This window comes from Lates calcarifer, linkage group LG21 (genome assembly GCF_001640805.2).
Source record: "Lates calcarifer isolate ASB-BC8 linkage group LG21, TLL_Latcal_v3, whole genome shotgun sequence".
NCBI classification, from domain to species: domain Eukaryota; kingdom Metazoa; phylum Chordata; class Actinopteri; family Centropomidae; genus Lates; species Lates calcarifer.
This window is the reverse complement of record NC_066853.1, coordinates 23,703,125-23,727,226: the sequence shown is the minus strand read 5'-3', so window position 1 is coordinate 23,727,226 and position 24,102 is coordinate 23,703,125. Positions and strand designations below refer to the sequence as shown.

General features: G+C 39.4%; 1 protein-coding gene across 2 annotated transcripts in view; it reads left to right on the top strand.

Annotated features, from left to right (window-relative positions):
- Positions 1 to 24,102, top strand: part of clcn2c (chloride channel 2c) — a 147,067-nt gene that overhangs the window by 93,496 nt on the left and 29,469 nt on the right. For both annotated transcript variants that reach the window (XM_018684061.2, XM_018684062.2), the window contains exons 12-16: positions 224 to 379; positions 14,531 to 14,600; positions 14,910 to 15,020; positions 17,130 to 17,343; positions 23,738 to 23,871. In XM_018684061.2, the coding sequence (XP_018539577.1) occupies positions 224 to 379; positions 14,531 to 14,600; positions 14,910 to 15,020; positions 17,130 to 17,343; positions 23,738 to 23,871 (685 nt within the window). The remainder of the gene's footprint in view (positions 1 to 223; positions 380 to 14,530; positions 14,601 to 14,909; positions 15,021 to 17,129; positions 17,344 to 23,737; positions 23,872 to 24,102) is intronic.

The following is a 24,102-nucleotide window of genomic DNA, read 5'->3' as shown; positions in this document are numbered from 1 at the left end:
AAGCATTTGTTTTTAAAGGTAAGGATGTTGCAAGTCCTTGCATTTTTGCACATTGAAACTCTTGAAACTAAAATGGCCTAACAGTTGTCAGGGTCAAAGTTACTGTTAGCAAACCAATAAATGGACTCAGTCCAAAGATGTTTTTTTAATGAGTAAAGTAAAAAAAAAAAAAAGCCCACTCCTGTAGTTATATCTTGATAATGTCACTTTCTGTTGCCTGCAGCTCACCCAGAAGGAGTCTCTGGTGACTTTACTGGACAACCGGACATGGGCCAAACAGGGCATCGCTGAGGAATTTGACTACATCGGACACTCCCAAGCCTGGAAACACCCGCAGGTCAACGTCTTTGTCACCCTGGTCCTCTTCATCGTCATGAAGGTAGGTTAGACAGACCGTTAGACAAGATGGTGGAGATTTTGATATATATCTTAGTATACAGAATACAATAATATTATTAATAAATTTTAGTTTAAATTTACATTAAAAAATCCCATTTATTTTAATTTCCATTCATGATATATTATTAAATCCTTCCCTCTTTCAGTGTTGTAGGATGTGTACTGGTACACATCCATACAGTGTGATGCTGGTTTCTATAGCAGCATAAAAGATATAGGAGGATCACAAGTGTGAATTGAACATGAACGTATTATAAATGGGAAGGTTTTGCAGTTTTTATTCAGTCCTGAACCTGGGCTAATGGGAAAGTATTGGCGCTGAGCCCATCTCCTCTTGTCTCTGGTGAAAAACAAAGGGAGATCATGTTTCAAAAAATAGTTGGAAAGTGGACTATCTCCCACTCATTGTGTTACAAAGTTATGCTCCTAAGAGGTCATTTAAAGTTTGAGTCCATTTTGATGCTATATTACTGAGTGAAAGAACTGATGGATTCCATATGCAATTATACAACCAGAGAATATCTTGATACCTAGTTGTTACATTTTATGCTGCCTAGCCAACTGTGAATAACTGGGGCTCAAAATGTCCTAAATGATAATGAAGGTGTTCCATACAAGCAATTTAATCCAGGTTATAGACAATGTGGGTTTATGAGGACATCAAAAACTCACCTCTGTCCTAAGTAAGGCTATGACTGTGTCACAATAGCTGGTTCCAATTTGGATCCAGTCTGTAATGTAGCCGAATTTATTCATTTTTGAACCTAATGGATCTCTCAGCAACCTTTTTTTTTTATCTCTGACAGATTCTATCTGCTGTTTCTGACCTTTATTCCATAATGACTAAAATGACAAATTTCCTCTCTGCAAACTGCCGTTTGTACTTAGCTAAATATAGTCTAACAGGGGAATGAAACTGTAACACCACTCTGTGACCGGAAGAGGGCTCAAGCTCAATAAGACCAACAGGGTGATGACTCTCCTCTAGGAAAAATGATCTCATGTCTCATCAATTTCAAGAGAATCCCCAACTTAAACTTCAATTATGTATAGTTATTTTATCCTTACAGGAGTAGCTCAGAAGAAACAGGGTTTAAAAGACTGCACCTGTTACTTCAATGTCTGGAGGAGACATTTTTAATCAGCATGTCATATCCTCTGTGGATCATCTGCCTTCTCAACCAACAAAGGCTGATTACACAGTTTTAGATGTCTATGACTTTAGTTAATTGCAAATGTTGACAGCCCCAAAGGAATATGAAAGGTTCCTGATGCAGTAAAATGCTTATCAATTCCATGTATGGATCACAGACCATTTATTTTCACTTCAGAGTTGAGGTTGCATGAGGAAAAGATCTACAGATATAAAAGGAACCAAGCGTAGCTCTTGATGACAATGCAAAGCATAAACGTATTGACATTACAGTAACACACTTTGATGTACACTGTCTATTTTTAATCCAAGACATGAAATGTGCTCTTCAGTGGTGTTTTCCACATTTAGTGTAAACCATGTAAGGACAAAGCAGCTGTTTGCGAGCTTTAAGGTTGTTTATGCAGTTAAAAAAAGGCAAGGAGATAAGGTTCAGAGTCAGAAATAATATAAAGATTTCCATCTCAGTGCCAGTCATGTACACAGCTGGACAAGCGGACAGCAGACTCTTTGCTATGGTTTTGATGCAGCAAGATAACAGTCTTAGATTATCCCACAGATTTAATTACACAGCTCATGTCAAGTGTAGAGATAAAAAAGTTGCAAAATGTGAGAAAATAGAAAACACACACAAGTGCTTACCTGAAAGCCCGCATCAAGGCTGCTCAGTCCTCTGAAACTGTGTTTAGAAAGGTATGGAATGTCAAGTATATCTGAGGTCAGTTAAACAGAAAAAACAGCATCCATATAAAGTCTTTGGACCCCAGCTGATTTCATTTTTGCTAAAGTAAGGGCACGAGGGGAAGGTGGATATGCTTTAAAAGCATCAGTACCTGACTTAACTCCCCTGGGTCTCAGTGAGGGGAAAAAACAACCACTGTGATATAAAATACTGGAACCAAGCCACTGCTCTCTTGGCCTCAGAGAAAAAAAAGACATGAACAGTTACTATATATTCATTTTTCTCTTGTGAGGGAAAATGCCAAAGTCTCAACACCCATCCTCCTCCTTCTCTTTTGGTGAGTGAGGTAATGAGAAGAGGCCAAACAGAAGTTTGGGAGCCCAGATGAACTGTGTGCCCCAGCAGCCTGCCTGCTGCTGTAAGGCTTCCTGTTTAAGGGCCACTGGAGGAGAGTGCTGCTTGTGCTGTGATTAGATTGGCTTTTTTATGTAACCTTTATTTATTTGGGCTGCTCCGTTCAGCTGAAATGAAATGTCCTTTCCGAATACAAAAAGCAAAGGTTGTAAATCTCCCCTCACTGCATCGAGAGCTGCTTGGCGTGAGCATGTGGACGTCACACAGCAAGTAAAGTGCATATAGAGAGCCCAAAAGTGCGAGTGGGTGCAGAATAGAAAAATGCTAGGTTATGTGGTTATGTGTGCTTGCGTGTGTGTGTGTGTGTGTGTTTTTGTGAGAGAGAGAGAGAGAGAGAGAGAGAGAGCGAGAGAGAGGGAGTGTGTAGGTGAGCACATGGGCTGTTGGCTACGGGCAGATTTAGAGAAATTATTTTGAAATGTGGTTTGAAATGTGGTTTGTCAACAAAATCTGTTAAAATCTGTTATCTGTTCAGTACTGGTCACTGAAATCAGTTTTTACAGCAAAACTTCACACACAGGAAATGTAGTTTTGTCAACTAAAGTTACACAAAAAATGACGTTGGTTAAGAAAGAATCATATATACATTTACAAACATAATATGAACTCAGTTTTGCAAACTTTAGCTCTGATATAGTAATAAATAACATTTTATTTGAAATCAGTGGATGTTAAAGTGAGGTCATCATTGTTTTTCCTGAGGCCTTTCAGTGATTGAACTTCAGAGACTGCAGAGAGAACATCATTTGTCGCCACCCTGTAGCAGCAAATAACGAATTTTTCGGGGTGTTCGGTAAACAGACATAACATAATGTCATGTTTGCCACAAGTCTGACAATCGCTAATACCCATTCTGTTCTATGCAACTTGGTGGCTACAAGAAAGTAATTATTCCATCATCCAACTAAGATTTGGATTGGAGTACACCACCTTAAAGTCAGAATATTAATGCCAAAATACAGTGAACTGAATTAAATAATGTTGTCATACTTAAACATACTGTGAGGAGGATGGGGTGTAACATATAACATCAAGTAGTTAACTACACTTATTATAAAAAGCAGAGATTCATCCACAGGTAACTTGAGCTGAAGTACTGCCAAGCAACGTTCACAGCAAAGTGTGTTGTTGTTGTGAAAAGAGCATCCACCATTAGCCAGAGGCTCCAGTTTCAAAGTTATATAAGCACAAAAACTGATGGTGTGACAACATGTACTGCCGAAATGGCAGAAACTGACTCACTGTCTCTTTGTCATTGCTTCTGAAAAGTACAGCAGAGAACATCTCTCTCAGCCTTTTGTCTGTCATGAATCTAAAAAGCTGGTTTTGATTACTTTATAAAGCCAGCTTTGTTCTGTTATTCCTGTGTGTGTGTGTGTGTGTCTATGTGAGTGTCAGTGTGTTTTTTCTGTCCTTAAGCGAAATGATCTGATGGCTTTCACCTCTCAGTGTGATGTCCAAGACAGAGAGGGTGTGTGTGCATGTGATTGCATTTATGTATGTATAGGGTTACAAAAGATAGATAAAGCGTTTCCTGTATATGACATACAGGTGAGACACAGTCAGTGTAAGGACAAACACACACACACACACATATATACACACTTGCTGCACAAATCTCATCGAGCTGCTCTCAACATCTATGGGCATGCACTGTCTTATATCCTCTCTCTCTCTCCCTCTCCCTCTCACTTACACACACACACACACACTCTTACACATGCACACCAGAATTTCTAATGACACACACACACACACAGCATTCAAAGTCAGGCTGTAATGGCTCTGTCTAATTACAGCCTTTGGTTTTCCTGGATTCAGCCTGGTGATTTTCAAAGGGGAGATTGCTCTCTCCCTTCCCTTCTTGGTAATGAATGGTTCTTTTATTCGACATGGCAGCCATCTTGTCTTGTTGCTCCTTTTCATGCCGAAACTTGACGAAGGCACTCATTCCAGCTGCTAAACTTTTGAAAGTAAAGGTGCATGGCATGCAAAGTTCTCATCAGCAGGTCAGCAAATGAAGCTGCTATAAATACTTTAATTACATGTGTTTTTGAACCGCACAAAACAAGACACGGAAAAATGTGTTCTAAGAGAAAAGGCTGAAATGTCACTCTTTGTAAAGTTCACAGCACCTGTGCTGAGATTTTTTGTGTATTTGTGGTTTTTAGCACACTTTAAGTCTCTCTCTCTCTCTCTCTCTCTCTCACTCACACACACACAAACCTGCAAACTAATTTGGCATGCTGTGTAGTTAAATGCTATTTTTGTCGTGTGCAATTATGCACATCAGCATCTCTTAGTGAGGAATGTGTTTATTAATACAGGTGCATTTGTGTTTGTGCGTGTGTTCTCCAGCCTGAGTGTTATCTGTCATTGTGCATGTGTAGATATGCGTGTGTGTGTGTGTGTGTGTGTGTGTGTAAGAGTGACAGAGAGCTAGCGGGACTGTAATTGGAGTGGGAATAGAAGAAGGGCCCCTTAGGGTCCCTTGAGGCCCCCAGGCGATAGACTGTCCTCTGAATGTGACATACACACAAGCATAGAGGGCTCCCAGATGACTGACAAATTAAATAGAGTATAAATGTCCTGGATTCTACGTCATAACTGATACCCTTGACCTGAGTATCCTTCACTTCTCCCCTCTACCTCACTTAAGTTTTTTGTTGTGGAGTTTTTAGCCCGTTTCTAAAAATTAAATGTTAAAACACAACCCGGTCTCACGGCAGCTCATTAAATAGTTACGAAATGTAATCTATTGATTCATGCCCACGGACACAAATTTTTCATTTTTTTTGTGCCTCTCAGCATGACTTTCAGACTAATGTATTTCAATTGGAAATAACTTTTGTGTCCTCACTACATTACTACGAAACTGTTTTGTTTTTTCTTTGCTATTTTTTAAATGTCTTTCACATATTTTAATGTATGTTTACATTTGTAGATTCTATTGCTGTTTTCTATCTTATGTTTCTGTGATTTATATCAGTTTTGTTTTGGGCTCAACAATACCCATAATCCTCAGCTGTTTTGCTATGGAGAAGAAGCACATCTGCTTGGATGATTTCATATTTAATATTTCATACCATGCCATCAAACTCTAGAAAATATAAATTTCCATTAGCCATTTCTCCTGTTACAGTCAAGGGCTATCAAATGCCATAGAAACGGGATATTAGGCTCAAGTAGGCTACAATTAGCAGCCCTCTCTTTCTACGAGTATAATTGTTATCACATATTTTATTACTTTTTGTTTTCAATGAATTGGAGGGACGGGGATGGAAATGCATAGGCCTGTCACCAACTGCTCTAAATCACCTCTCATCACAGAAAATAAATGAAATAAAATAAAGTATAGACTGAATGAATGAATGAATGAATGAACAAATAAATACATAATGGAGGTCAAATGCAGTGTAGCATTCAAAAGTTCATTTTTATGAAATAACCTAAATAAAAGTGATGACTGCAGGGATTAAATGAGGGACATGAGTAGTGTCACCCCATCTTTGTGCCATGTTACTAGATTTGCTGCAAATTAGTGTAAAGGCAGGTAGGTTGGGGTTTGGGACGGCCACTGTGTTGTGGGTAGACGTGGTGCGTTCCATATTTTTTGGGGTTGTCAGAGACAGAGTCAGAGACATTAACCATGTTTAGTATGCCCAGTCACCCACTCAGATCTTTTGCTATGACTGTGAGAGCTCAAAAAAAAATTATAACCTAAACTGCTGCTTTTCAGAAAAATATGAGCCATTTTAAGTGTTTGTATAAACTTAGATATGGATCGTCTCATACCATAAGCTAAAGATAAACTGCCTGATTAAGCAGACTGTCAAAGATGAACTGAGGTATAGGGCGCATACTCTACCCAAGCCTCCACACTACACAGTCATACACTCTTACAACCAGTCAAACATAAAGATGCAACTCTTTCCTTTTCACACTCCATTTATTATCTTAGCCTCTTGCTCAGCTCTCAGACTTTGATTGGCCATTCCTTATTTCTGTTCAAAGTCGGTCACCAGCTGCTGGAGAAAATCAAGACTTGTACAGACTTGAGTCATAATATAAAGTGGGTTATGTAATAACAATGGTCCTGACTTGATTATCAGGAAAGAAATCACAGATTATCTGTGCAGATTTGTGCATTGCAACCAACCCTAACCACGGTCACTTAAATCCAGTCCTGAAAATCAGGTTTGTTTTGGCTTTGTATAGTTTCCAGCTTTAGGACCAGAAACCAGCAATTTCTCCACATCCGAATCAGGCCTTATTCCAGCTGCCTTTAACTGGGTTTAAAGTTGATGCAAGGGATTAACAGGAGTCGTGCCATAGATACCAATGTAGGTTTTAATACATTTTAAGATTTAGTGATGGTGGGTTACACATACTTCACTAATTCCAATTAATTATATAACTGGAGTTACATCCAGAAATCTCATGTTTTACCTTGTCTCCTGTACAGGAAACCTCCCATGCAATCACTTTACCCACATTTTTTTGTTCACTGTGATAGAGAGCAGGGGTGTTGCACAGGTCCCCCACCGCAAACCCATCCTCCATGTAATCCCAATAGAGACATAAAACACATGAAATTGTGGAAGTGGAATACTTGCCAGGAATCATGAAAAAAGTGCTGCATATATGTGGTTCCTGGTAGGTAATTTGTCAAGGTGTTACTGAGAATGTAATTGTGGTTTTGGACAGAACTTAAAGAAATAATGGAGATTAATCAAAGTGAATCTTGTTTCATGGAGAAGAAGCTTAAGTATTTTGCTGTGTTTTTTGTTGTAATTTCATTGTTGTAAGTTTTTTTTTCAGACAACAGGTTCTTGAACACTTGACTGTACCATTACAAACTACCACTAAATACAGTAATTGATGCAGGAACAACAGTTCCCCATGAGCAAACACTTGGCAACAGCAGCAAGGTTAAACTCCCTTGGAAGGAAGAAACCTTGAGCAGAACTTGGCTCATGGTGGGTGGACGTCTGCCTCAGCCAGCTGGAATTTTCATTTCTACTTTGAAAAAGTTCAATTTCCTTACAGTGGGTGAGGGAGGAAAAGTCAGCTTAGGTGATGCTGGTGGATGCAGGCACTGCTGACTTCTTCCACCTCTTTGGTTTCCTCAGGCCCAGAAAGTGGCAAGCGCTCTTCCAGGCTGAAGTGTTGGTTGCCCTTGTTGTCTCAGACATCTCAGTCTTTTTAGGTTTGGGATCAGGGAGAGCATCAGAAAGAGACTCCTGCTTGGATGTTTCTTTCTCATCCATATCTGCGGCTTGTCCTCCTTTTTCTCCTCGAGCTTCTGCTTCTCTTCACTCTCAGCCTTAAGCTCCATGGAGAGCTCAAGGTTGTGTGAGAGGTGATCATTAAGCTGAGTTATCAGCTCCTCCAGCTCCTTCTGCAAAATCAGTTCTTTCTCAGCAGCGTCTTTCTGCACAAGTTCAATCTCCTGCACATTCTGTTGAAGGAGGGCATCCTGTTCATCCCTCAAGTTTTGCACCAACAGCTCATTCTGTGACACTGTGTCTTTGTGAGACTTGATTTGGCTATCAAGCTCACGATGAAGACTGTCAGCCTGCTGCCTGGCTGTGAGGACATCAACTTTATACCTTTTGCTGACCTCTTGGTATGAAGTTTTGAATTTTTACAGTTCTTCTTGGAGCATCTTGTTTTTCATTCACTGTCAAACATTTCCTGTCTGACCTTCAGTTCTTTGTGGAGAACATTAAACTCTGCCTGGAGCTCAGCTGTAAGCTTGTCCTGACTGAGACCTGACGTCACACTGCGTTCAGTGTTGTGCACCGGCACATGAGGACGCTGCGTCTGTGTTGTAGTTCACCTGCTGTTCAAGCACAGTAACATGCAGTGATGTAAAGAATGTGTGCGTAGGCTACGGCTTGTATTTGGAGTAGTTTTGCTACACATTTGAGTAGACATACATCTATTCTTTTCCTATCAGGGCACATGCCCCAGTAAAAGGGGTCTGGCGACGCCTATGATAAAGAGCAGTGATCGCAGTGAGCATAGGGTTTAAAGTGGAGATGGCTTTGCTCGATGTGTGTTACCGTAAAGTCACAGATTACCACACCTTTCTTCACCTTCTTTAATGCTGTCTTTGCTATGAAGAGTTTCCGCCAAGATTTGAAAATTGTAAGAGAAAACATTATCAAACACTATGGCAACACATTCCATATGTAACCCCCATATCCCGGACATGCAGTTACATTTTTGAGGAGGTGTAAGTCAGCTACAGCAACGGGGGTTGACTCTGTAGCTATGCTGGAATCCTTTTACACAGAACTACAAATCCAGCTTTAGAAGTAGCTGATTTTGTAAAATCATTCTGACAGTCCATATTAACGGCAGTAAGGCTGGTGGAGCTGGCAGTATCTTAAGGGTGTATCGCGGAGGCAATATTTTTTCTTCGCAAGAAAGTTAGGGGACGCGATTAATATAATAAAGATAGAGGCAGCATTATTGATAAAAGGATGTCTTCCCTCTAGTTGATTCCTAATTGAGCGTCATATCTGCCATCACATCTGATTTAGGTATAGATGGCAAAGCAAAAAGATTCCACCAAAAAGACAAGTTGTCTTGACCTGTATATTACAACAAGCACTGATACTAAATTTGATCATAGTTGCGCATAAAATAAATTACAGCCGTGTTTTATTGTATTGTAGCTTTATTTTAATCATTAAGGTACAATGTCATTGCTGGGTGTCAGAAAAAGATGTTTTGTCTGAGTCCGTTTTGCCCTAAACAGAACTTGGGCCCAAGGCATGCTTAAAGGAGGTATTTGTAAGTTTTGCTATCACTACATAGCCGTTAGTATTAACAGCTGTTTACTTACCAATCTAGAAGAAACCTTGCAGATTCAGCATCTAACTTTATTCCGCTACTTGCCAAGAGCTACACTATATACCCAGACTGCCCTGAAGAAGTAGTGCTACTCAGGGCTGTATAGTAACCTCTTGTATTGTAAACACAACCATGGCTGAAGCTCTTGGCACCACCATCCTCTCCCAGCAAGCAACCACGTTCAGCAGCAGAGAAAACTTACAAATAGCCCCTTTAAATTCAACTAAAATTCTAAAAAGGCAGCAGTTATTATTTTTGCTCAGTAAATGCATTACCAATCATGTCTGCTGATGAAATCTTACTCACATATATTGACTGAATTTAATAATTTTTTTCTTCTAAAATAGTTTAGCCCTGAAGCACCTCTATAACTTATACTGTAAGTCTCATTAAAGCCACCGTCAAAATTCATGTGGGTCATTAAGTAATTTTTAATTGGATTTTAATGCAGGAGGTTTTCATGTTCTCTTCTTCCACTCATTTTTTTAAAGCATGTGTATGGTTAGAAACCAACAACCCAGTCATGTCTTGGCTTGCGCTTCTTGCTTCTTGCTTCCTCTGATGGTTTATCGAAGTCCTCCTTCAGTTGAAGGTCACAGATCCTTATAAATTTTGATGGTTGTGCTCTACCTTAGTGAGATGTACACTTAGTAGATTACATTAGATTAGATTAGATGAAAAATTAATGATTCCTCCAGGGGGAAAGTGAGTCATTGCTGCTGCAAAGAATTGGATATAGCAATAGCTAGGAGGATATGAATAGTAATAGAGCAAATAAAGGGCTTAGAAATATGTCCAGAAATGCTAATGTGTCTCGTCAAAAATGATCAGCTCTCAATTATACTGTCATACTATGTCAGTTTGAAAAGTACTCAAGGAATCAAACATGAACACGATCCACCTGCTTTTTTCCCTTCACAGTAAATGAACTCAAGCTCTAAGGCCTTGTAAACTCTAGGAGGAGTTTCAGCAGGACTAGGTTATAACCTTGTAAAAACACACACCTATTAAGTTATAAATCACATCATGTTGATTGTATAACATAAGAGGGTTTAGATAGAGTGAGATAGATGCAGTGTTTTTTCAGTTATGTTACAGAAAAATGGTCAAGTTGTTGAGTTTTCTCTTTGGACTCAACCCTTGCACATGAAGACATAGTTGGTTATATACTGTTTTTTAGAAACTGTATTATCAGGAGGCTGGAAGGAGCAGAATCAATGCTACAATGACTCACTTTCCATCTACTATAATATATAAAAGTTCATGTAAGTGCACATACACTTACATCACATAAAGTGTGTGGCAGAAAGGTTTTTTGTTGATAACATTGGTATTGTAAATCGTAATGGAAACACACTGTTACAGAAATAATTGGTCAGTGTGGCTTCACCACAAAGGCCACCATGCAGCATTCACAGAGAGACTCCACAGAAATGTAATGTACTGGAATTTGTCTTTTTCACATAAATGATTCACAGTGTGGTTGTACAGTGTATATAGTATCTCAACTTATGCATAATTACGATTCACAATTATTATTCATATAGCCAACATCTAAGAAATGCAAGAGATCAATAAGTGGTTAACGAATGCCATTCAGTTCTTAATGAGCTTATCTCCATGTTTTGGATGTGAATATTACTTTTTACCATTACTGCTTCTACTATTAACCATTCAACCACCCAGCAGTATAGAAAGTTAATTTCCCCTTGACCAGTGTGACCACATATAAATGCTACATACATGTAATTATATAGGTAATAATAGTCCTGTATACTATAATAGCTACAGTATAAAGTATACTGTAATAATTCAACATCCTGACTATATTTTGCAGATAATGTCTGCAAGTTTTTTAAAGCTGGTCTTTTACTTGTAATTAAGTATTACTACAGTGTGTTGAATAATGTCCTGAGTAATTCTTCCAACACTGACCACATTACACGACTTAAAGCAGCATAAAAACTGTCAATCCATATTTCCAGCCAGGGGGGTTGTGTCTTTGGTTGTTAGTGGTTGTTAGTCCATCACCTTGGCAACCTTGAGCCATCTGAAGAGGGACCCATGGGCCACAGTAACACTGCAGCCAGTGATCGCATCAGTGTGGTTGCCATTGCGAGGGCTGAGGCACTTGTCTTATGAGGATGGAGAAGAAACTGCAGCCAGCATCCTGTCTCACTCACCTGTGTTCAAGTGTACATGACTGTGGCCTTGTTATTATGGATAAACAAGCAGCTGGTTCAGATTACACTGCCATCTGCATACAGTTTCCCTTCTCATTTTGCTATATTTTATGTTGAGTTAATTTTTTCTGCTTCAGTTGATGCAATAGTAACTGCCGGAGAGTGATGAATTATGAAAAAACAAGTTTCATTTTTCTTTTTGTTTTTTTCTTCCTGGAATGTGTTGCTAAACATTTCCAAGCAGTTGTTATTTTTTAGAGTGCTTCTTCCCTTATAAGTCTGACTATGTTATGACAGTGAATCTGAACACTGTTTATCATGAGGACAGAGGTTTGCCATCACATTACAGACAATTATATAGTTTGGTAGTTGTGATTTAGGGTTTCCCTAACCAGATAAGAAATAGTAAAAAAAAAAAAAAAAAAACTATAAATAGTCTTTGTAAACATTTTTGTCTCACCAAGACCATTATTATGCACTGTTACGGTCTGCTATCCTGTAGAAGCTTCAGTTAATAAGTCGTTTCAGCTACTGTGGAGTTTATAATATAACTGTAAATTTACAGCTGGATTAGATTGCATTGTTCTCTGCTTAGTGTGGTTTTTTAATGTTATGTCCCACAGCTACACTGGGGGACACTCATACGCAGACACACATTCTCCTCAGAGTTCATGGCCTCTGTAATAAAGTTAAGCCCTCGTTATGAGTTCCCAGATCCTTTTAAACCTTTCTAGCTCTTATTAATGTTGTAGTCTCTGGGAAAAAGAGAAGGAATAAGAGACGACGTGAAAGACCGTTCAGGAGAGGTCTAACGAATTATTCTCATGGCTGTATCATTTTTCCAACAAGACTTTTTTTGTGTATTCAACTGGTTGTGTGTCTGTTACTCCCTGGCACCCAGCTGCATTCAGCTCTGATTCTCGTCATGGTGTGTGTGAACACCTACGCATGTGTGTGTGTGTGTGGTGTATGCGCAGTGTGGGGTGTGAAAACGGCAGCAGTGTAAGGTTACAGAAGGAGATCCATTACATCGCCATGGCAGCCAGGCTTAATTACAGCTAACTATAGACAGAGCAGAGGGAGTGAGAGGAGGAGAGAATGGGAGGTATGGAGGGATGGAGAGAGACGGAGCAATGAGTGTAATTAAAAAGTCTATTTGAAACCATGAGATTATTACATCGATGAGGTTTGTGTAATGGCTTACACAATACTCTAATTCATACTTCTTATTTTATGCTTGCAAACGCCGAATTTGACCAAGTCTCAACTTCTTATCCCTCTGCTGGATAAACAGCGAACTCCAATCTGCAAGTGTATGTGTGGCCAAAATAAATTTGAAGTAAAAAAATGAAAATTCAGGTAATCACCTAAAACTATCTCTGCATTGCAGTCAGCAGTATGTACATGTGACTGTTTAGGTGCTGTATACACCAATCAGCCACAACTTTAAAACCAGATACTGGGCTTAATGGGGGTATCGCAGTTCTGTCCTTCCATATCACATGTATATACACCATTATATACACCATACACACATATCTCTGCATGTGTTAATGTGTGTTCAGACTGAACATAAAGCTAATTTGTGCCTTGTTACTTCTACCAACCTCACCAAAGCATTGTTTTTAAACAGCAAAGTCTACATCTATACAGTCAGCCCTGCCTGATGATCAGGCTTCATTCACCCTGACATTGTGTTCATGTTTACTGATTTGTTGTTGTTTTTGCCCCGCCAGTCAGTAGTGAGGAATCCATCCTGCAGTTAAAACAGAATCTTTGGTACCGATTGCCTGGAGCAGTTAACGTTTTTCTCAGTGATCAAATCAATATGTTGATTAATTTAATTTCCCTGAGGGAGTCATCCCAAAGGGATCAATAAAGTCAAGTCTAAATCTAAGTCTAAGAGTTATGTCTATAAATTGACAATCTGTGCAGCTGCATCCATCCTCACCCATGCATCTGTCATTTTTTTCATGGATGTAGCTTGGTTGTTAGCCCCAGTAAATAAGTTGTTTTCCAACATAAGACCTAGAGTACATTCAGAGTGTGTTCAGATCCCTTCACTTTTTTCACATTTTGTTATGTAATAATTCATTTTTTCCTTCATCAGTCTACACTCAATGCTCCATAGTGACAAATGAAGACAGAATTTTAGATTTTTTTTTCAAATTCATTAAAAAATAAAAAAATAAAAATCACATTGTATTAAAACTCTAATAAAATGTGTGAAATGTATCAACCACAGTTATCCTCCTGTAATATTATGGTACAGACACTTTTTGAACAATATTCCACTGGCTGTGTAGAGCTTAACTTGAATTTTAATGAGACATCTAATGAGTCCAGACAAGTATGTATGGATAATGCTTTTACTCATTGTCACTTAAAAACAGCAGCTTTTTCTTTTTAAACATAAGCATGCCAGTCTTATATCCTGTCTGTTAAACTCTCAGCTTAAAACTTAAGAGCACACAGACATACACACACACCTGACGATAATGCTCACACATTGTCAGTGGTGACATTTCCCTTTTTGTTTGTCTTTCCTAATTAGCAGTCTCTTCCGCTTGCCTGGCACAGTGTTGGCCAATCGGCAGAGCCCGCTCATTACCCAAGGTTCATTTCAGGGTCTTTGTCAAATGAAGAGTGAAAGTGACAGCTCAATCTAACCTCAGCAATAAGCCTCGCATGGCCGCCTCCTCACTGCTGGTGGAGGATTCAACTTGGCTATCATCTAGGGGCACACAGGATGGTACTTTGAAGCTAATTGAAATGCCACCCTGTTCTTTCTTTTTATGTCTTTTCTTTCTCTATCTTCCTCTTTTTCTTTCTTAGTTCTGGATGTCTGCCCTGGCCACCACAATCCCAGTGCCCTGCGGAGCCTTCATGCCAGTATTTGTCATTGGTAAGAAGCAAATGGCCGTGTGTGTGTAAGACCAGTGAGAGTGGATGTGTCTGTGAGAGAGAAGTTAAGTAGAAATGTGTTATTTAGAAACAAGTAGGAAAAGTTCTGTTCAACAGTGTTACAGCTAATTAAATGAAAAGTTGCTTTTATCATCTCTTCTAAATATGAAGAGAATAATTTGACATTTTACAGTAGTGATGTGTGGGTTGACCTATAACACATAGGTCCCTCTGATTGACCCGCTGGTTAGGCGAGTCTAGGTAATCTTACTAGAGTGTGTGTGTGTATGTGTGTGTATGTGCATTTCAGGGGCAGCTTTTGGTCGTCTGGTTGGAGAAAGCATGGCAGCCTGGTTCCCAGATGGCATTCACACAGATGGCACCATCTACCCCATCGTGCCAGGAGGCTATGCTGTCGTGGGTAAGTTAAAGACACAAACATGTTGCCGTGATTCTTCACCTATCAGATTCTGTACTCTGTACTGTAATACTTTCATTTATTCTCTTCTCTTCTTTCTTTTGAAATATATTTTTGTTATTTTGTACCATTCTGTGTAAACTCCAGTTATCCAATCAATCAATCATCAGAGTCACTGAGATCAGAAATTTAGCCCATTCTGATGTTTGAAGTTCCTGACCAGCATCGGCATTTATATATTGCACTGGCTGATTGCACGACTAAGCAGGTGCTCTGCTGTTCCTGATAAAGTGTCTGAGTATGTATGTCTATGTCTAGCTTCTTCAGCCAAATTTAACAAACACCATCATGGCCACCATCATTTTAGTGCACATTAGTGGAACGTGTTTGCATACACATACCCCCAGTTGTAGTGTGAATAGGAGTGTCTGCAGTCCACGTCCATCCGACAGCAAGTGGAAATCATGAACTGAACTTCAGTAGTTAAGCAAGCAATATTAAAAAGTGGACTGTCAATGATTGCATGCACTTAGGCTCCCTCACATAAATATTCACATTGAAAATGTACCATTAATGAAGATCAGATGAAGTTCTGGTTTTATCTTATAAAGACTATAACATCATGTTTTCAGCCTACAACAGAAAAATGCCTAATTTATTCTATGTTTTGCGGAGACCAGCTGTCCCTTCATAACCACATCATTTCCATCCTTCCTGAAGTTGCGTGTCTAATGAGATGCAGTGTTGTGATTCCCTCCACTGTGCTACTTGTTGACAGCCATGTTGATTATGCCAGTGTTGTGAGTTGGTGACGGCTGTTTTTCTGGGCTGCTGATGTTGTTGTTGTGGTGCACTATAGCTGATGACTCAGTCCTTTACAGGCCTGACACTCTGATGAGCCTCTTTCATCTCACAGCCGAGCTCGCTTTAAGGACTAAATGTTAGGATGGGCAGAGGGAGCAGCAGCATTTATCTGAGGAGGAGAGGCAGACATACACGAGCTTAATTAAGTTACGAGAAAGAACAATGAAACCTGCCTTTGTAGACTCTCTCAGCCACCGTCTGCTTCGTCTCTGCTCTCTTCTCTCTTTTCACTTTATTTTAATGCTTTCATTCTTTACTATTTTTTTCCAGCACAGTGTTCATCTCATTCTTTGGATTGGACTCATCCATTTTCTCTGCTGAGCAGTGAAGGCTCACTATGCCCCATGCTGCTCTGTCTGCTTTGATGCAGCTTTTATATTGCTCTTTTCACACTTTATTGGCAAAAAAGGGAATTGGAAATATTGAGGTTCCTTTTTGTATTGAATTAGCTGAATAAGTCGATTTTTGCCATATGTGTGTGGGCTGGGAGTATATAAAGGAGAGAGCGCCAGGTCTGGTCAAGGAAATTGATAACAGGATGATAACTTCTGAGTTATCATCCTGTTACTCTGAATCTCTGAGTAAATTGATCTTCAAAGTTGATCTATGGTTTTGTGTCTTAGATAAATAATACTATATGACCAGTATATTGTCTCTGTCAATTAGGGAATGTTCCATCATTGAACAGAATAGTCCAGTAAAGGTTCATAAATTTGTGAGCCTGTCAGTAACCATTCCAGTGTCTGTGGTATATTTTACAACAACCTCTAAGAAAAAAGTCATAAAGTCACATATCCACCACCATAAGGAATACACTATTATCACACCACATAACCACAACAGTAATTACGTAATTAAGTAGAAATACCCATGTAAAGTACATGTAACTCAAGATTGTACCTCACTACAGGACTTGAGTAAATGTATGTATTTATTTGTTTTCAGAATCAAACAGGTCTGGTGGCAGCTGAGTTTTGAAAGCGAGAATTCACAGCAGCCAGTCGAGATGTTGAGATGTTATTGATCAACAGTTCACTCTATTATGTGCTTTGGAGTAGTAAAAAAATATTAATTTCACTTGAAGTCTTGTTAATATTGAACTGTCTCTCATTTTAATGGATGATGTCCTTGAAACCTACCTCAGGGACCCCACACCCTGTCTTGAAAACCACTGATCTGAACAGCTGCTTTTCTACAGCCCCTCTCTGTTCTTTCGTTCACCCCACTGTCCTCTCCCTCTGCCCAAAGGTGCGGCAGCCTTGTCAGGAGCAGTCACCCACACAGTTTCCACCGCGGTCATTGTGTTCGAGCTGACTGGCCAGATCTCCCACATCCTGCCGGTGATGATAGCGGTGATCCTGGCCAACGCTGTGGCCCAGTCCCTGCAGCCCTCCCTCTATGACTCCATCATCAGGATCAAGAAGCTGCCCTACCTTCCAGAGCTGGGCTGGGGACACCACGAGTATGTACAGTAGATGATACTTTAGAAACATTCAAGTACATTATTATTATCATACCGTATCAACATTACATTTCATAGGACCAGCACATAAGCTTTCTCCAACAGAGTGAATATTTTTTCACTGTTTTACAGTAAATCACTTAAGTACCATTATATTTCTGCATCATCCACATTCAACCTCTGAAAGCACAAATTGTCAGCAGATTCAATAAAACTGGTGATATGAGACATCATTCACTAAGAGCTGCCACCCTCACATTGTCCTACACTGAATGAAACAACTCATCTGCAGCACTCAACCATGCATTTCAAGAGACATTACATGTGTGTTTGTGTCATTTTAAGAAATAGTTTGACTTTTTGAGGAAATACACTCCCTCACTTTCTTGCAGAGTTAGATGAGAAGATTGATATCACTGTAATATCTGTACGATAAAATATAAAGGGTGATGCTGATATATGATCCTTAGAGATGCTAAGTATCTAAATCTTGCTTGTTGTTAGATTATATCATGCACAAAATTGTACATCCATGATATCATAACATTATAACATCATAACATTATTTTTTTACATTTTTTTATTATTTACATGTATACAGGATTTCAAAAATGAACATAAGTTGAGCTAAAGCTTGAGAAGAAGTTCCCTGGTATCAGCTATGGTTCTTTGGGTAAACACACTGACAGCTCAAAGCTGAATAGTCAGTCCAGAAAGCCACACGAGAGCACATTCCCTGAGAAATATTGGTGACTCTCTTCAAGGGACACTACAAGTGCATCCATCCATGTTGGAGCCTAGTCGGTCTTGTTTGACTGTTATTGAAAGTCTTAACTCTGCAGGGCTTTATTTCCTCAGCTGTATATAATGGCTTAGAAATGGTGTACATATAGTATTTCCAGTCTTACTCCAGTGTTTGAATAGTTAAACGTGAGTGAGTCTTAATGGTTCTAAATATTGCTTTTAATTTAGGTGCTTGAACTCCAAACAACACACCCTCTTACCTTCAGGGTACATGTAGAGAGTGGAATTTGCTTTACAAACATGGGTGGAGGTGCCTGGCTCAGTGGTTCACTGTTGCATGGCTTTTAAATGCCATTACCCATTAATAATTTATACCAACCACCAAATACTGAATGAGATTACCAGCTGCTTGGTATCCTCAGAGCTCACCGAAACCACACAGAAGCACTTTTCATTTAATTGTTTGGAAGCAATTGTTGTTATGATTTGGCAAATCATTAGGTGGATATAATAGTTTGGATGCATCATTCACAAATTGGGAGTAATGAGGAAAAATTTTATTTCATCCTCCATCTGTTCATCATCCCCAGAAGAGTTTCATCTCTGTCTGCTACTTGAGTCTTCACTTTCACACTATCCACCTCTCCATTATCTATTCCTCTCTCACTTTATCTCTGTGGCTCTGTTGCAGCCTCATAGCCTCTCCATCACATCCTCACTCTCTCGTCCTGTGTGTGTGTGTGTGTTTGTGGGAGAGAAAGAAAGAAGCTGTGTGTAATATGAGAAGTGTTTTCAATGAGCTGTTGCGTAGTTTGTTATTTTCTTGTTGCTGATTATGTAATGTAGCAACCACAACATGTACTGTGGACACATGCCCAGGATGTGCCACACAAACTCTCTAGGACTTAGATAGATAGAATCTAGTATGATATTAGTAAGTTCATGCACTTAATTTAAAGGACAATTCTGTATTTATTACAACTTTGATTTTATTTTCATAGATTAAGTGATTGATTGTGCCAACATTAAAGTCACCATGTTAACTGGTGAGGTTTAGGAAAGCACTGACATGCTGATGCTGATTGTATAGGTTTTAAACAACCAGGTTAGCCAGTCTTATTTTTGAAGAGAAAACAAAGATTGTAAACATCCATCAGTCTGTAACTGATGCTCTACTGCAAAATTTGTGGGATTTGAGGGGTCTTAATCAACCCCTGAAACCCCCTGAAAGCACCAAAATCATTGTCTCAAAAATCATCATATGATTTTAGAATATTTATGCATATTGCCAATTCTTTTTGTATGTTAAAATGAAAAAAAGTGAGGAGCTACACAGATAATATGACAGAGTCAGCTGTTACACACCAAATGATTTCACCTGTGTGTTCAGATACACACAAGGTCACTTACTGTTAAATCTTAATACCATGTCCTGATGTTTAAATAATGAATGCCAATACTTAAAGACACAGTTTAAGAAAGTGTGCTCTGCCAACAAGTTGGACTGAGCAAATGGAAACACAAGTGAACAGAACATGCTGAAACACTTGCTTTTCCTCAGTAATCTGCATAAACCACCGTGTTTGTATTTACTTTTTACATTCTTTATTTTCCCAGATTGTTCTAAAACACCTGAATAGAGTTGAGGGGATCAAGCCAAGTTGCATTGTTGGTATTGTAGGCAACAAGGAAGAAGCGTGTGGGATGAATAAAAATAAATGAATACATAAATAACTACATTTTAAAAATTTCAATAAAGGTCCGTATCTCTGGTTCTGCTGCAATGATTGTGATGCTTTGGAAGTACCATGTATGGCAAAGAGCCCTCTTATTGTCATAGGGTATTTTGCATACCTTTGCAATGACAATGTAGGTGGTTTATTTCCAAAGAAAGTCATTTAGATCATGTGGCTTTGTTTACAACCTGTAAACAGATTTTGTTTAAGCAATGTCGCTGATTTTCCAGAGTTCGGTATTATCATAACCAATAGAAATGGAAAACAACAAAAATACAATTAAAGTCATAATAAACAATTAGCCTCTAACTTTACTGCAGTTCTATTTCTGCAGGTCTGTTAAATTTAATAAAATATTTATATCTACAAATTCAAGTGAATTGAATTAGAAATTTAATGAAGAAAACATGAGACATCTTCTGTGTGTTAGATGTGTGTGCACAGTCACTGCTATATAAAAGGATCATCAATCATCAACACACAATCAAGTCATTTATATTGAATGATAAAAACAAAGTTTCCCAGGCATAAAGATGATTGAAAAACTGTCAGAAAGCCTGTGTGTGTGTGTGTGTGTGTGTGTGTGTGTGCAAAGTGAAAATAAATCATGACATGATCATTGATCATCAAAAGATATCAAATTATCTCAATATAATGACACACGTCTCTAAATGTTAGAGGTTGCTGAGGCCTAAAGATGATTGAGAAACTGTCAGGAATCCCCTCTGTATATGTGTGTATTGGTGTGTAAATAGTCAGTCCACACACACAGACAGCCACTCAAAAATATAATTGTGTTGAATGATCTATATTTAATAATATACACACACACTATGAACTTGAGTTGCTTTGCAGAAAGTTCCTACTTCCCTCCATCCTTCATTTACTTTTTTTGGTACCTCTTTCTGGTAGGAGGTAGCTGGGGTGGGGGTTGGGGGGGGGCTGGATGAGACACTGTAGGCAGTGCAGAATGTGTTTTTCACTCAAACTGGAAATTATCCATCTCACACCCACACAGCCGTCCACCCACACACGTGCTAACACTCATGTAATGCCTGCTGTGCGATACACACATATGATGGCATGTACATTTGCTTGCACACCCACACGGAGGGGGAGAGAATTGGATTTGTTATCTTTTATTTCTGTGTAGCATTTGGAGATATGAACACACACACACACATATACATATATAACACGCATATTTCCACTACAGACCTGCTGCTACCCACTCCCTCTCTCTAATCATACCCAGTAGCACATATGAAACCTTTTCCACCTCTTCTCTCCCTTTTTTATTCAGACCACTCTCTTGTCTTCCTCCCCTCAGCGTTGGAATGGCATTTTAAAAGTGTGGGAACAATTACATAACATCACTGTGTGTGGGTGTGTGTGTGTGTGTGTGTGTTTGTTTCTCTCTCTGTCACTCTGTGTTCCTTAGTATTTTGTAATGGCCAATTATAGTTTGTTGATTCGTCCACAGTCCACTGTTGTCTCTGCTCGTCTGACAGGGAGCAAAGCCACAGGAGATGATCACATTTTCTCCGGATCATTACAAACATCCTTTTATTGGCTTCTACACCTTCCCCCTGCATCCTCGCACATACTCACACATTTCAGTGCCCCAAGCCTCTCCGCTCTACTCTGAACAATATAGATGATCTATAAGTCTGGATTTATAACTCTACAAGTCTGTTTATCTTGGCTCAAATCTATAAGCCGAGGATGAAAGCAAGATAGCTCAAACTGATCAGATGTCTTGCCCAGCCTTTGCAGGGGAGGAGGTTCAATTAGGAGGAAACCAATCAGATTTCATCAACTGCCTTTGATATCCCAAGGGAAATTAGTCTTGGCAGCAGTTGTGGTCAGTTCAGAGGCATGCATTACATTATTCTCTCAGATCCACTAGCAAATTAAAAGAGGCTGCCAATTCATCAGGAAAAAGGAGCTTTCTTCAAGGGGGATGAGTAAGGATTTGAAAGGATTTATTTATTTATTTATTTGTACTTTCTGTCACAGACTGATAGATATACTTTATCAGTTACTATATCTATTTGATCAGCAGGTGTCTGGTAGCTCTGTCATGGAGGAAAATAGCTCTTGATGTGCTTGGGCCATTGGGTTTGTTTAGATTTTAAACTTTAGAATAAACAGACAAACAGTGCATGAGGTGGTAAGAGAAAGGACCATCACAATGGCTAAAAAGATCCAGAGCAGCAGCTGCAAAAGTTCAATCTTGAGCAGCCTGCAATGTTTGATTGACAGGTGATCTTGGAGATGTGTAATACAGCTACTGTGAGCACTTTGCATCAAAGACTAAACTAAAATATACTATGGGGACCTCACTGATTCCCCCTTTAAAGGATCAGTTCAACCAAATAACAAAGACACATATTTTCTGTCTTACCACTTGTGGTATCTCATGTCATGTTTCAATGCTGTGAGCACCACAAACGATACGTACCTCAACTGAATTGAGACAAATATCTCAAAACTTAGACAAATAAACCCAACACTGTCTGAATGGCTAAATACCCAGCCAAGCATCCTCGGGAATTTCATAGCTTCATGACTTACATTCTGTGCTAATGCAGGAGATCGCATGTCCTTGATTGCAGTGGTCAAACAGCTTCAGAAATGCCCATACTTTTTTGACATCAAAATTGGAGATGTGTCCAAAAGTTTTATTTGACTTTGTGAAACCAGCAGAGAGCCAACAGCTCCACAGAACTACTTATGTCACTTTTAATTTGTAAAAACAAGCTCAACACCTTGAATGACTTTGAGGAGAAAAGTGAATACTGTTATTCCCATTTGTACAATTAGACATGTCCAGCGTCTCTCTATGGCGGCAGCCCCCAACTGCTCCCCAGTCACTGCAGCTGCCTACTGCTTCTAGTGTTTGTGTTCTTTGCTCTCTATTCTTAGTGTTCGTCGTCTTTTTCTTCTTCTGCTTCTTCTTCTTCTTCTTCTTCTTCTGCTTCTGCTTCTTCTTCTTCGCTGGCAGGCTATACCACTATTTATTAATTTGAGTAATTTGGGTAAACTGACACTTTATTGCTAGGTAATATCTGATGTGTTCTTTAGTGGTTTTTTACAACAGCATATAAGGACCTGTAGAGAATCTTTCTCTAGGGCTTTGTTGGAGCCCAGAATTATAATGGTGCTGTACACAGGCCTTTTTTGTAATGGAGATACCAGATCAACTGAAGTGGAGCTGTAGAGGATGGTCATCAGATTAACTTTATATTTCAAGAAAGGTCAGTGTATTGAGTTGTCACCGCAACAAGGAGCGGAGGCTTGGCCAGAGCCTGTGCTCTGGCACGGCTATGGGGCCTTGGCAACGGACACTATCAAGCGACTGCTGTCGTGTTCGCAGGTTTTGGCAAGCTCAAGCAGGAAGAGAGAGCTGAGTGTTTATGACCGGTGTACCAGGGTGTACGATTCTGCTGAGGCAAGATGTGCTCACACAATGTCACCCACTTCCCCCTACCGCACACATGGACGTGCCGTTGCTACCTCTAACATCCTGATGACGTGTTGACACTGTAACGTGTTATTGGACTGACCGGTCAGCTGAAGGAAGGATGTGCTGTCAGTGTCAGCTATGAAGGAGGGATTCATTATAGATCTGTGCAGAGAGGCAAGCTGAAGTTATAGTTTACTGACTTCAGTGGCATGACGTCATCAGAAAACAAATTGCCAAAGCGTTAATCAATGTAAATTTTTGAAAGTCAGCAGTGTGTATATTCTATTGACTCTTCAGGGAAATGTCATTTGACACTTTAATGGATCCATTGTTCTTTTTTTCCTCACATTACTGCTTGCTTCTATTCCTTAACCAGTTGAAAAAATCTTCTCGTTCTCCATCTCCTCACCCATGTATTTTTCTCCTCTCCTGTTTGTCATTATAGGAAGTATAATATTCGTGTGGAAGACATAATGGTGCGGGATGTGCGGTACATCACTCTAAACTGCTGCTATCGAGACCTGCATAACGTCCTGCTGACGGGCCACCTCAAAACCCTGGCACTGGTGGAATCAGCTGGTGAGACAAGCAACCTGAATGATTATGACTGTATTGTATCGTCTAGTATTTTTAATTTATACACATTAATTTCCAGCAGTAATAGACAGCTGCTTTTAGCAAAGATCTCTGATAGACCCCCTGTACACTACCTGCTTAGCAGCAAACAGCAGGTGGACACAGTCAGAGACTAGTTAGTGAATGTAGTGGATGAAGTAACAGTATCAGTGGAGGCCAAAAACAGAGCTTAAC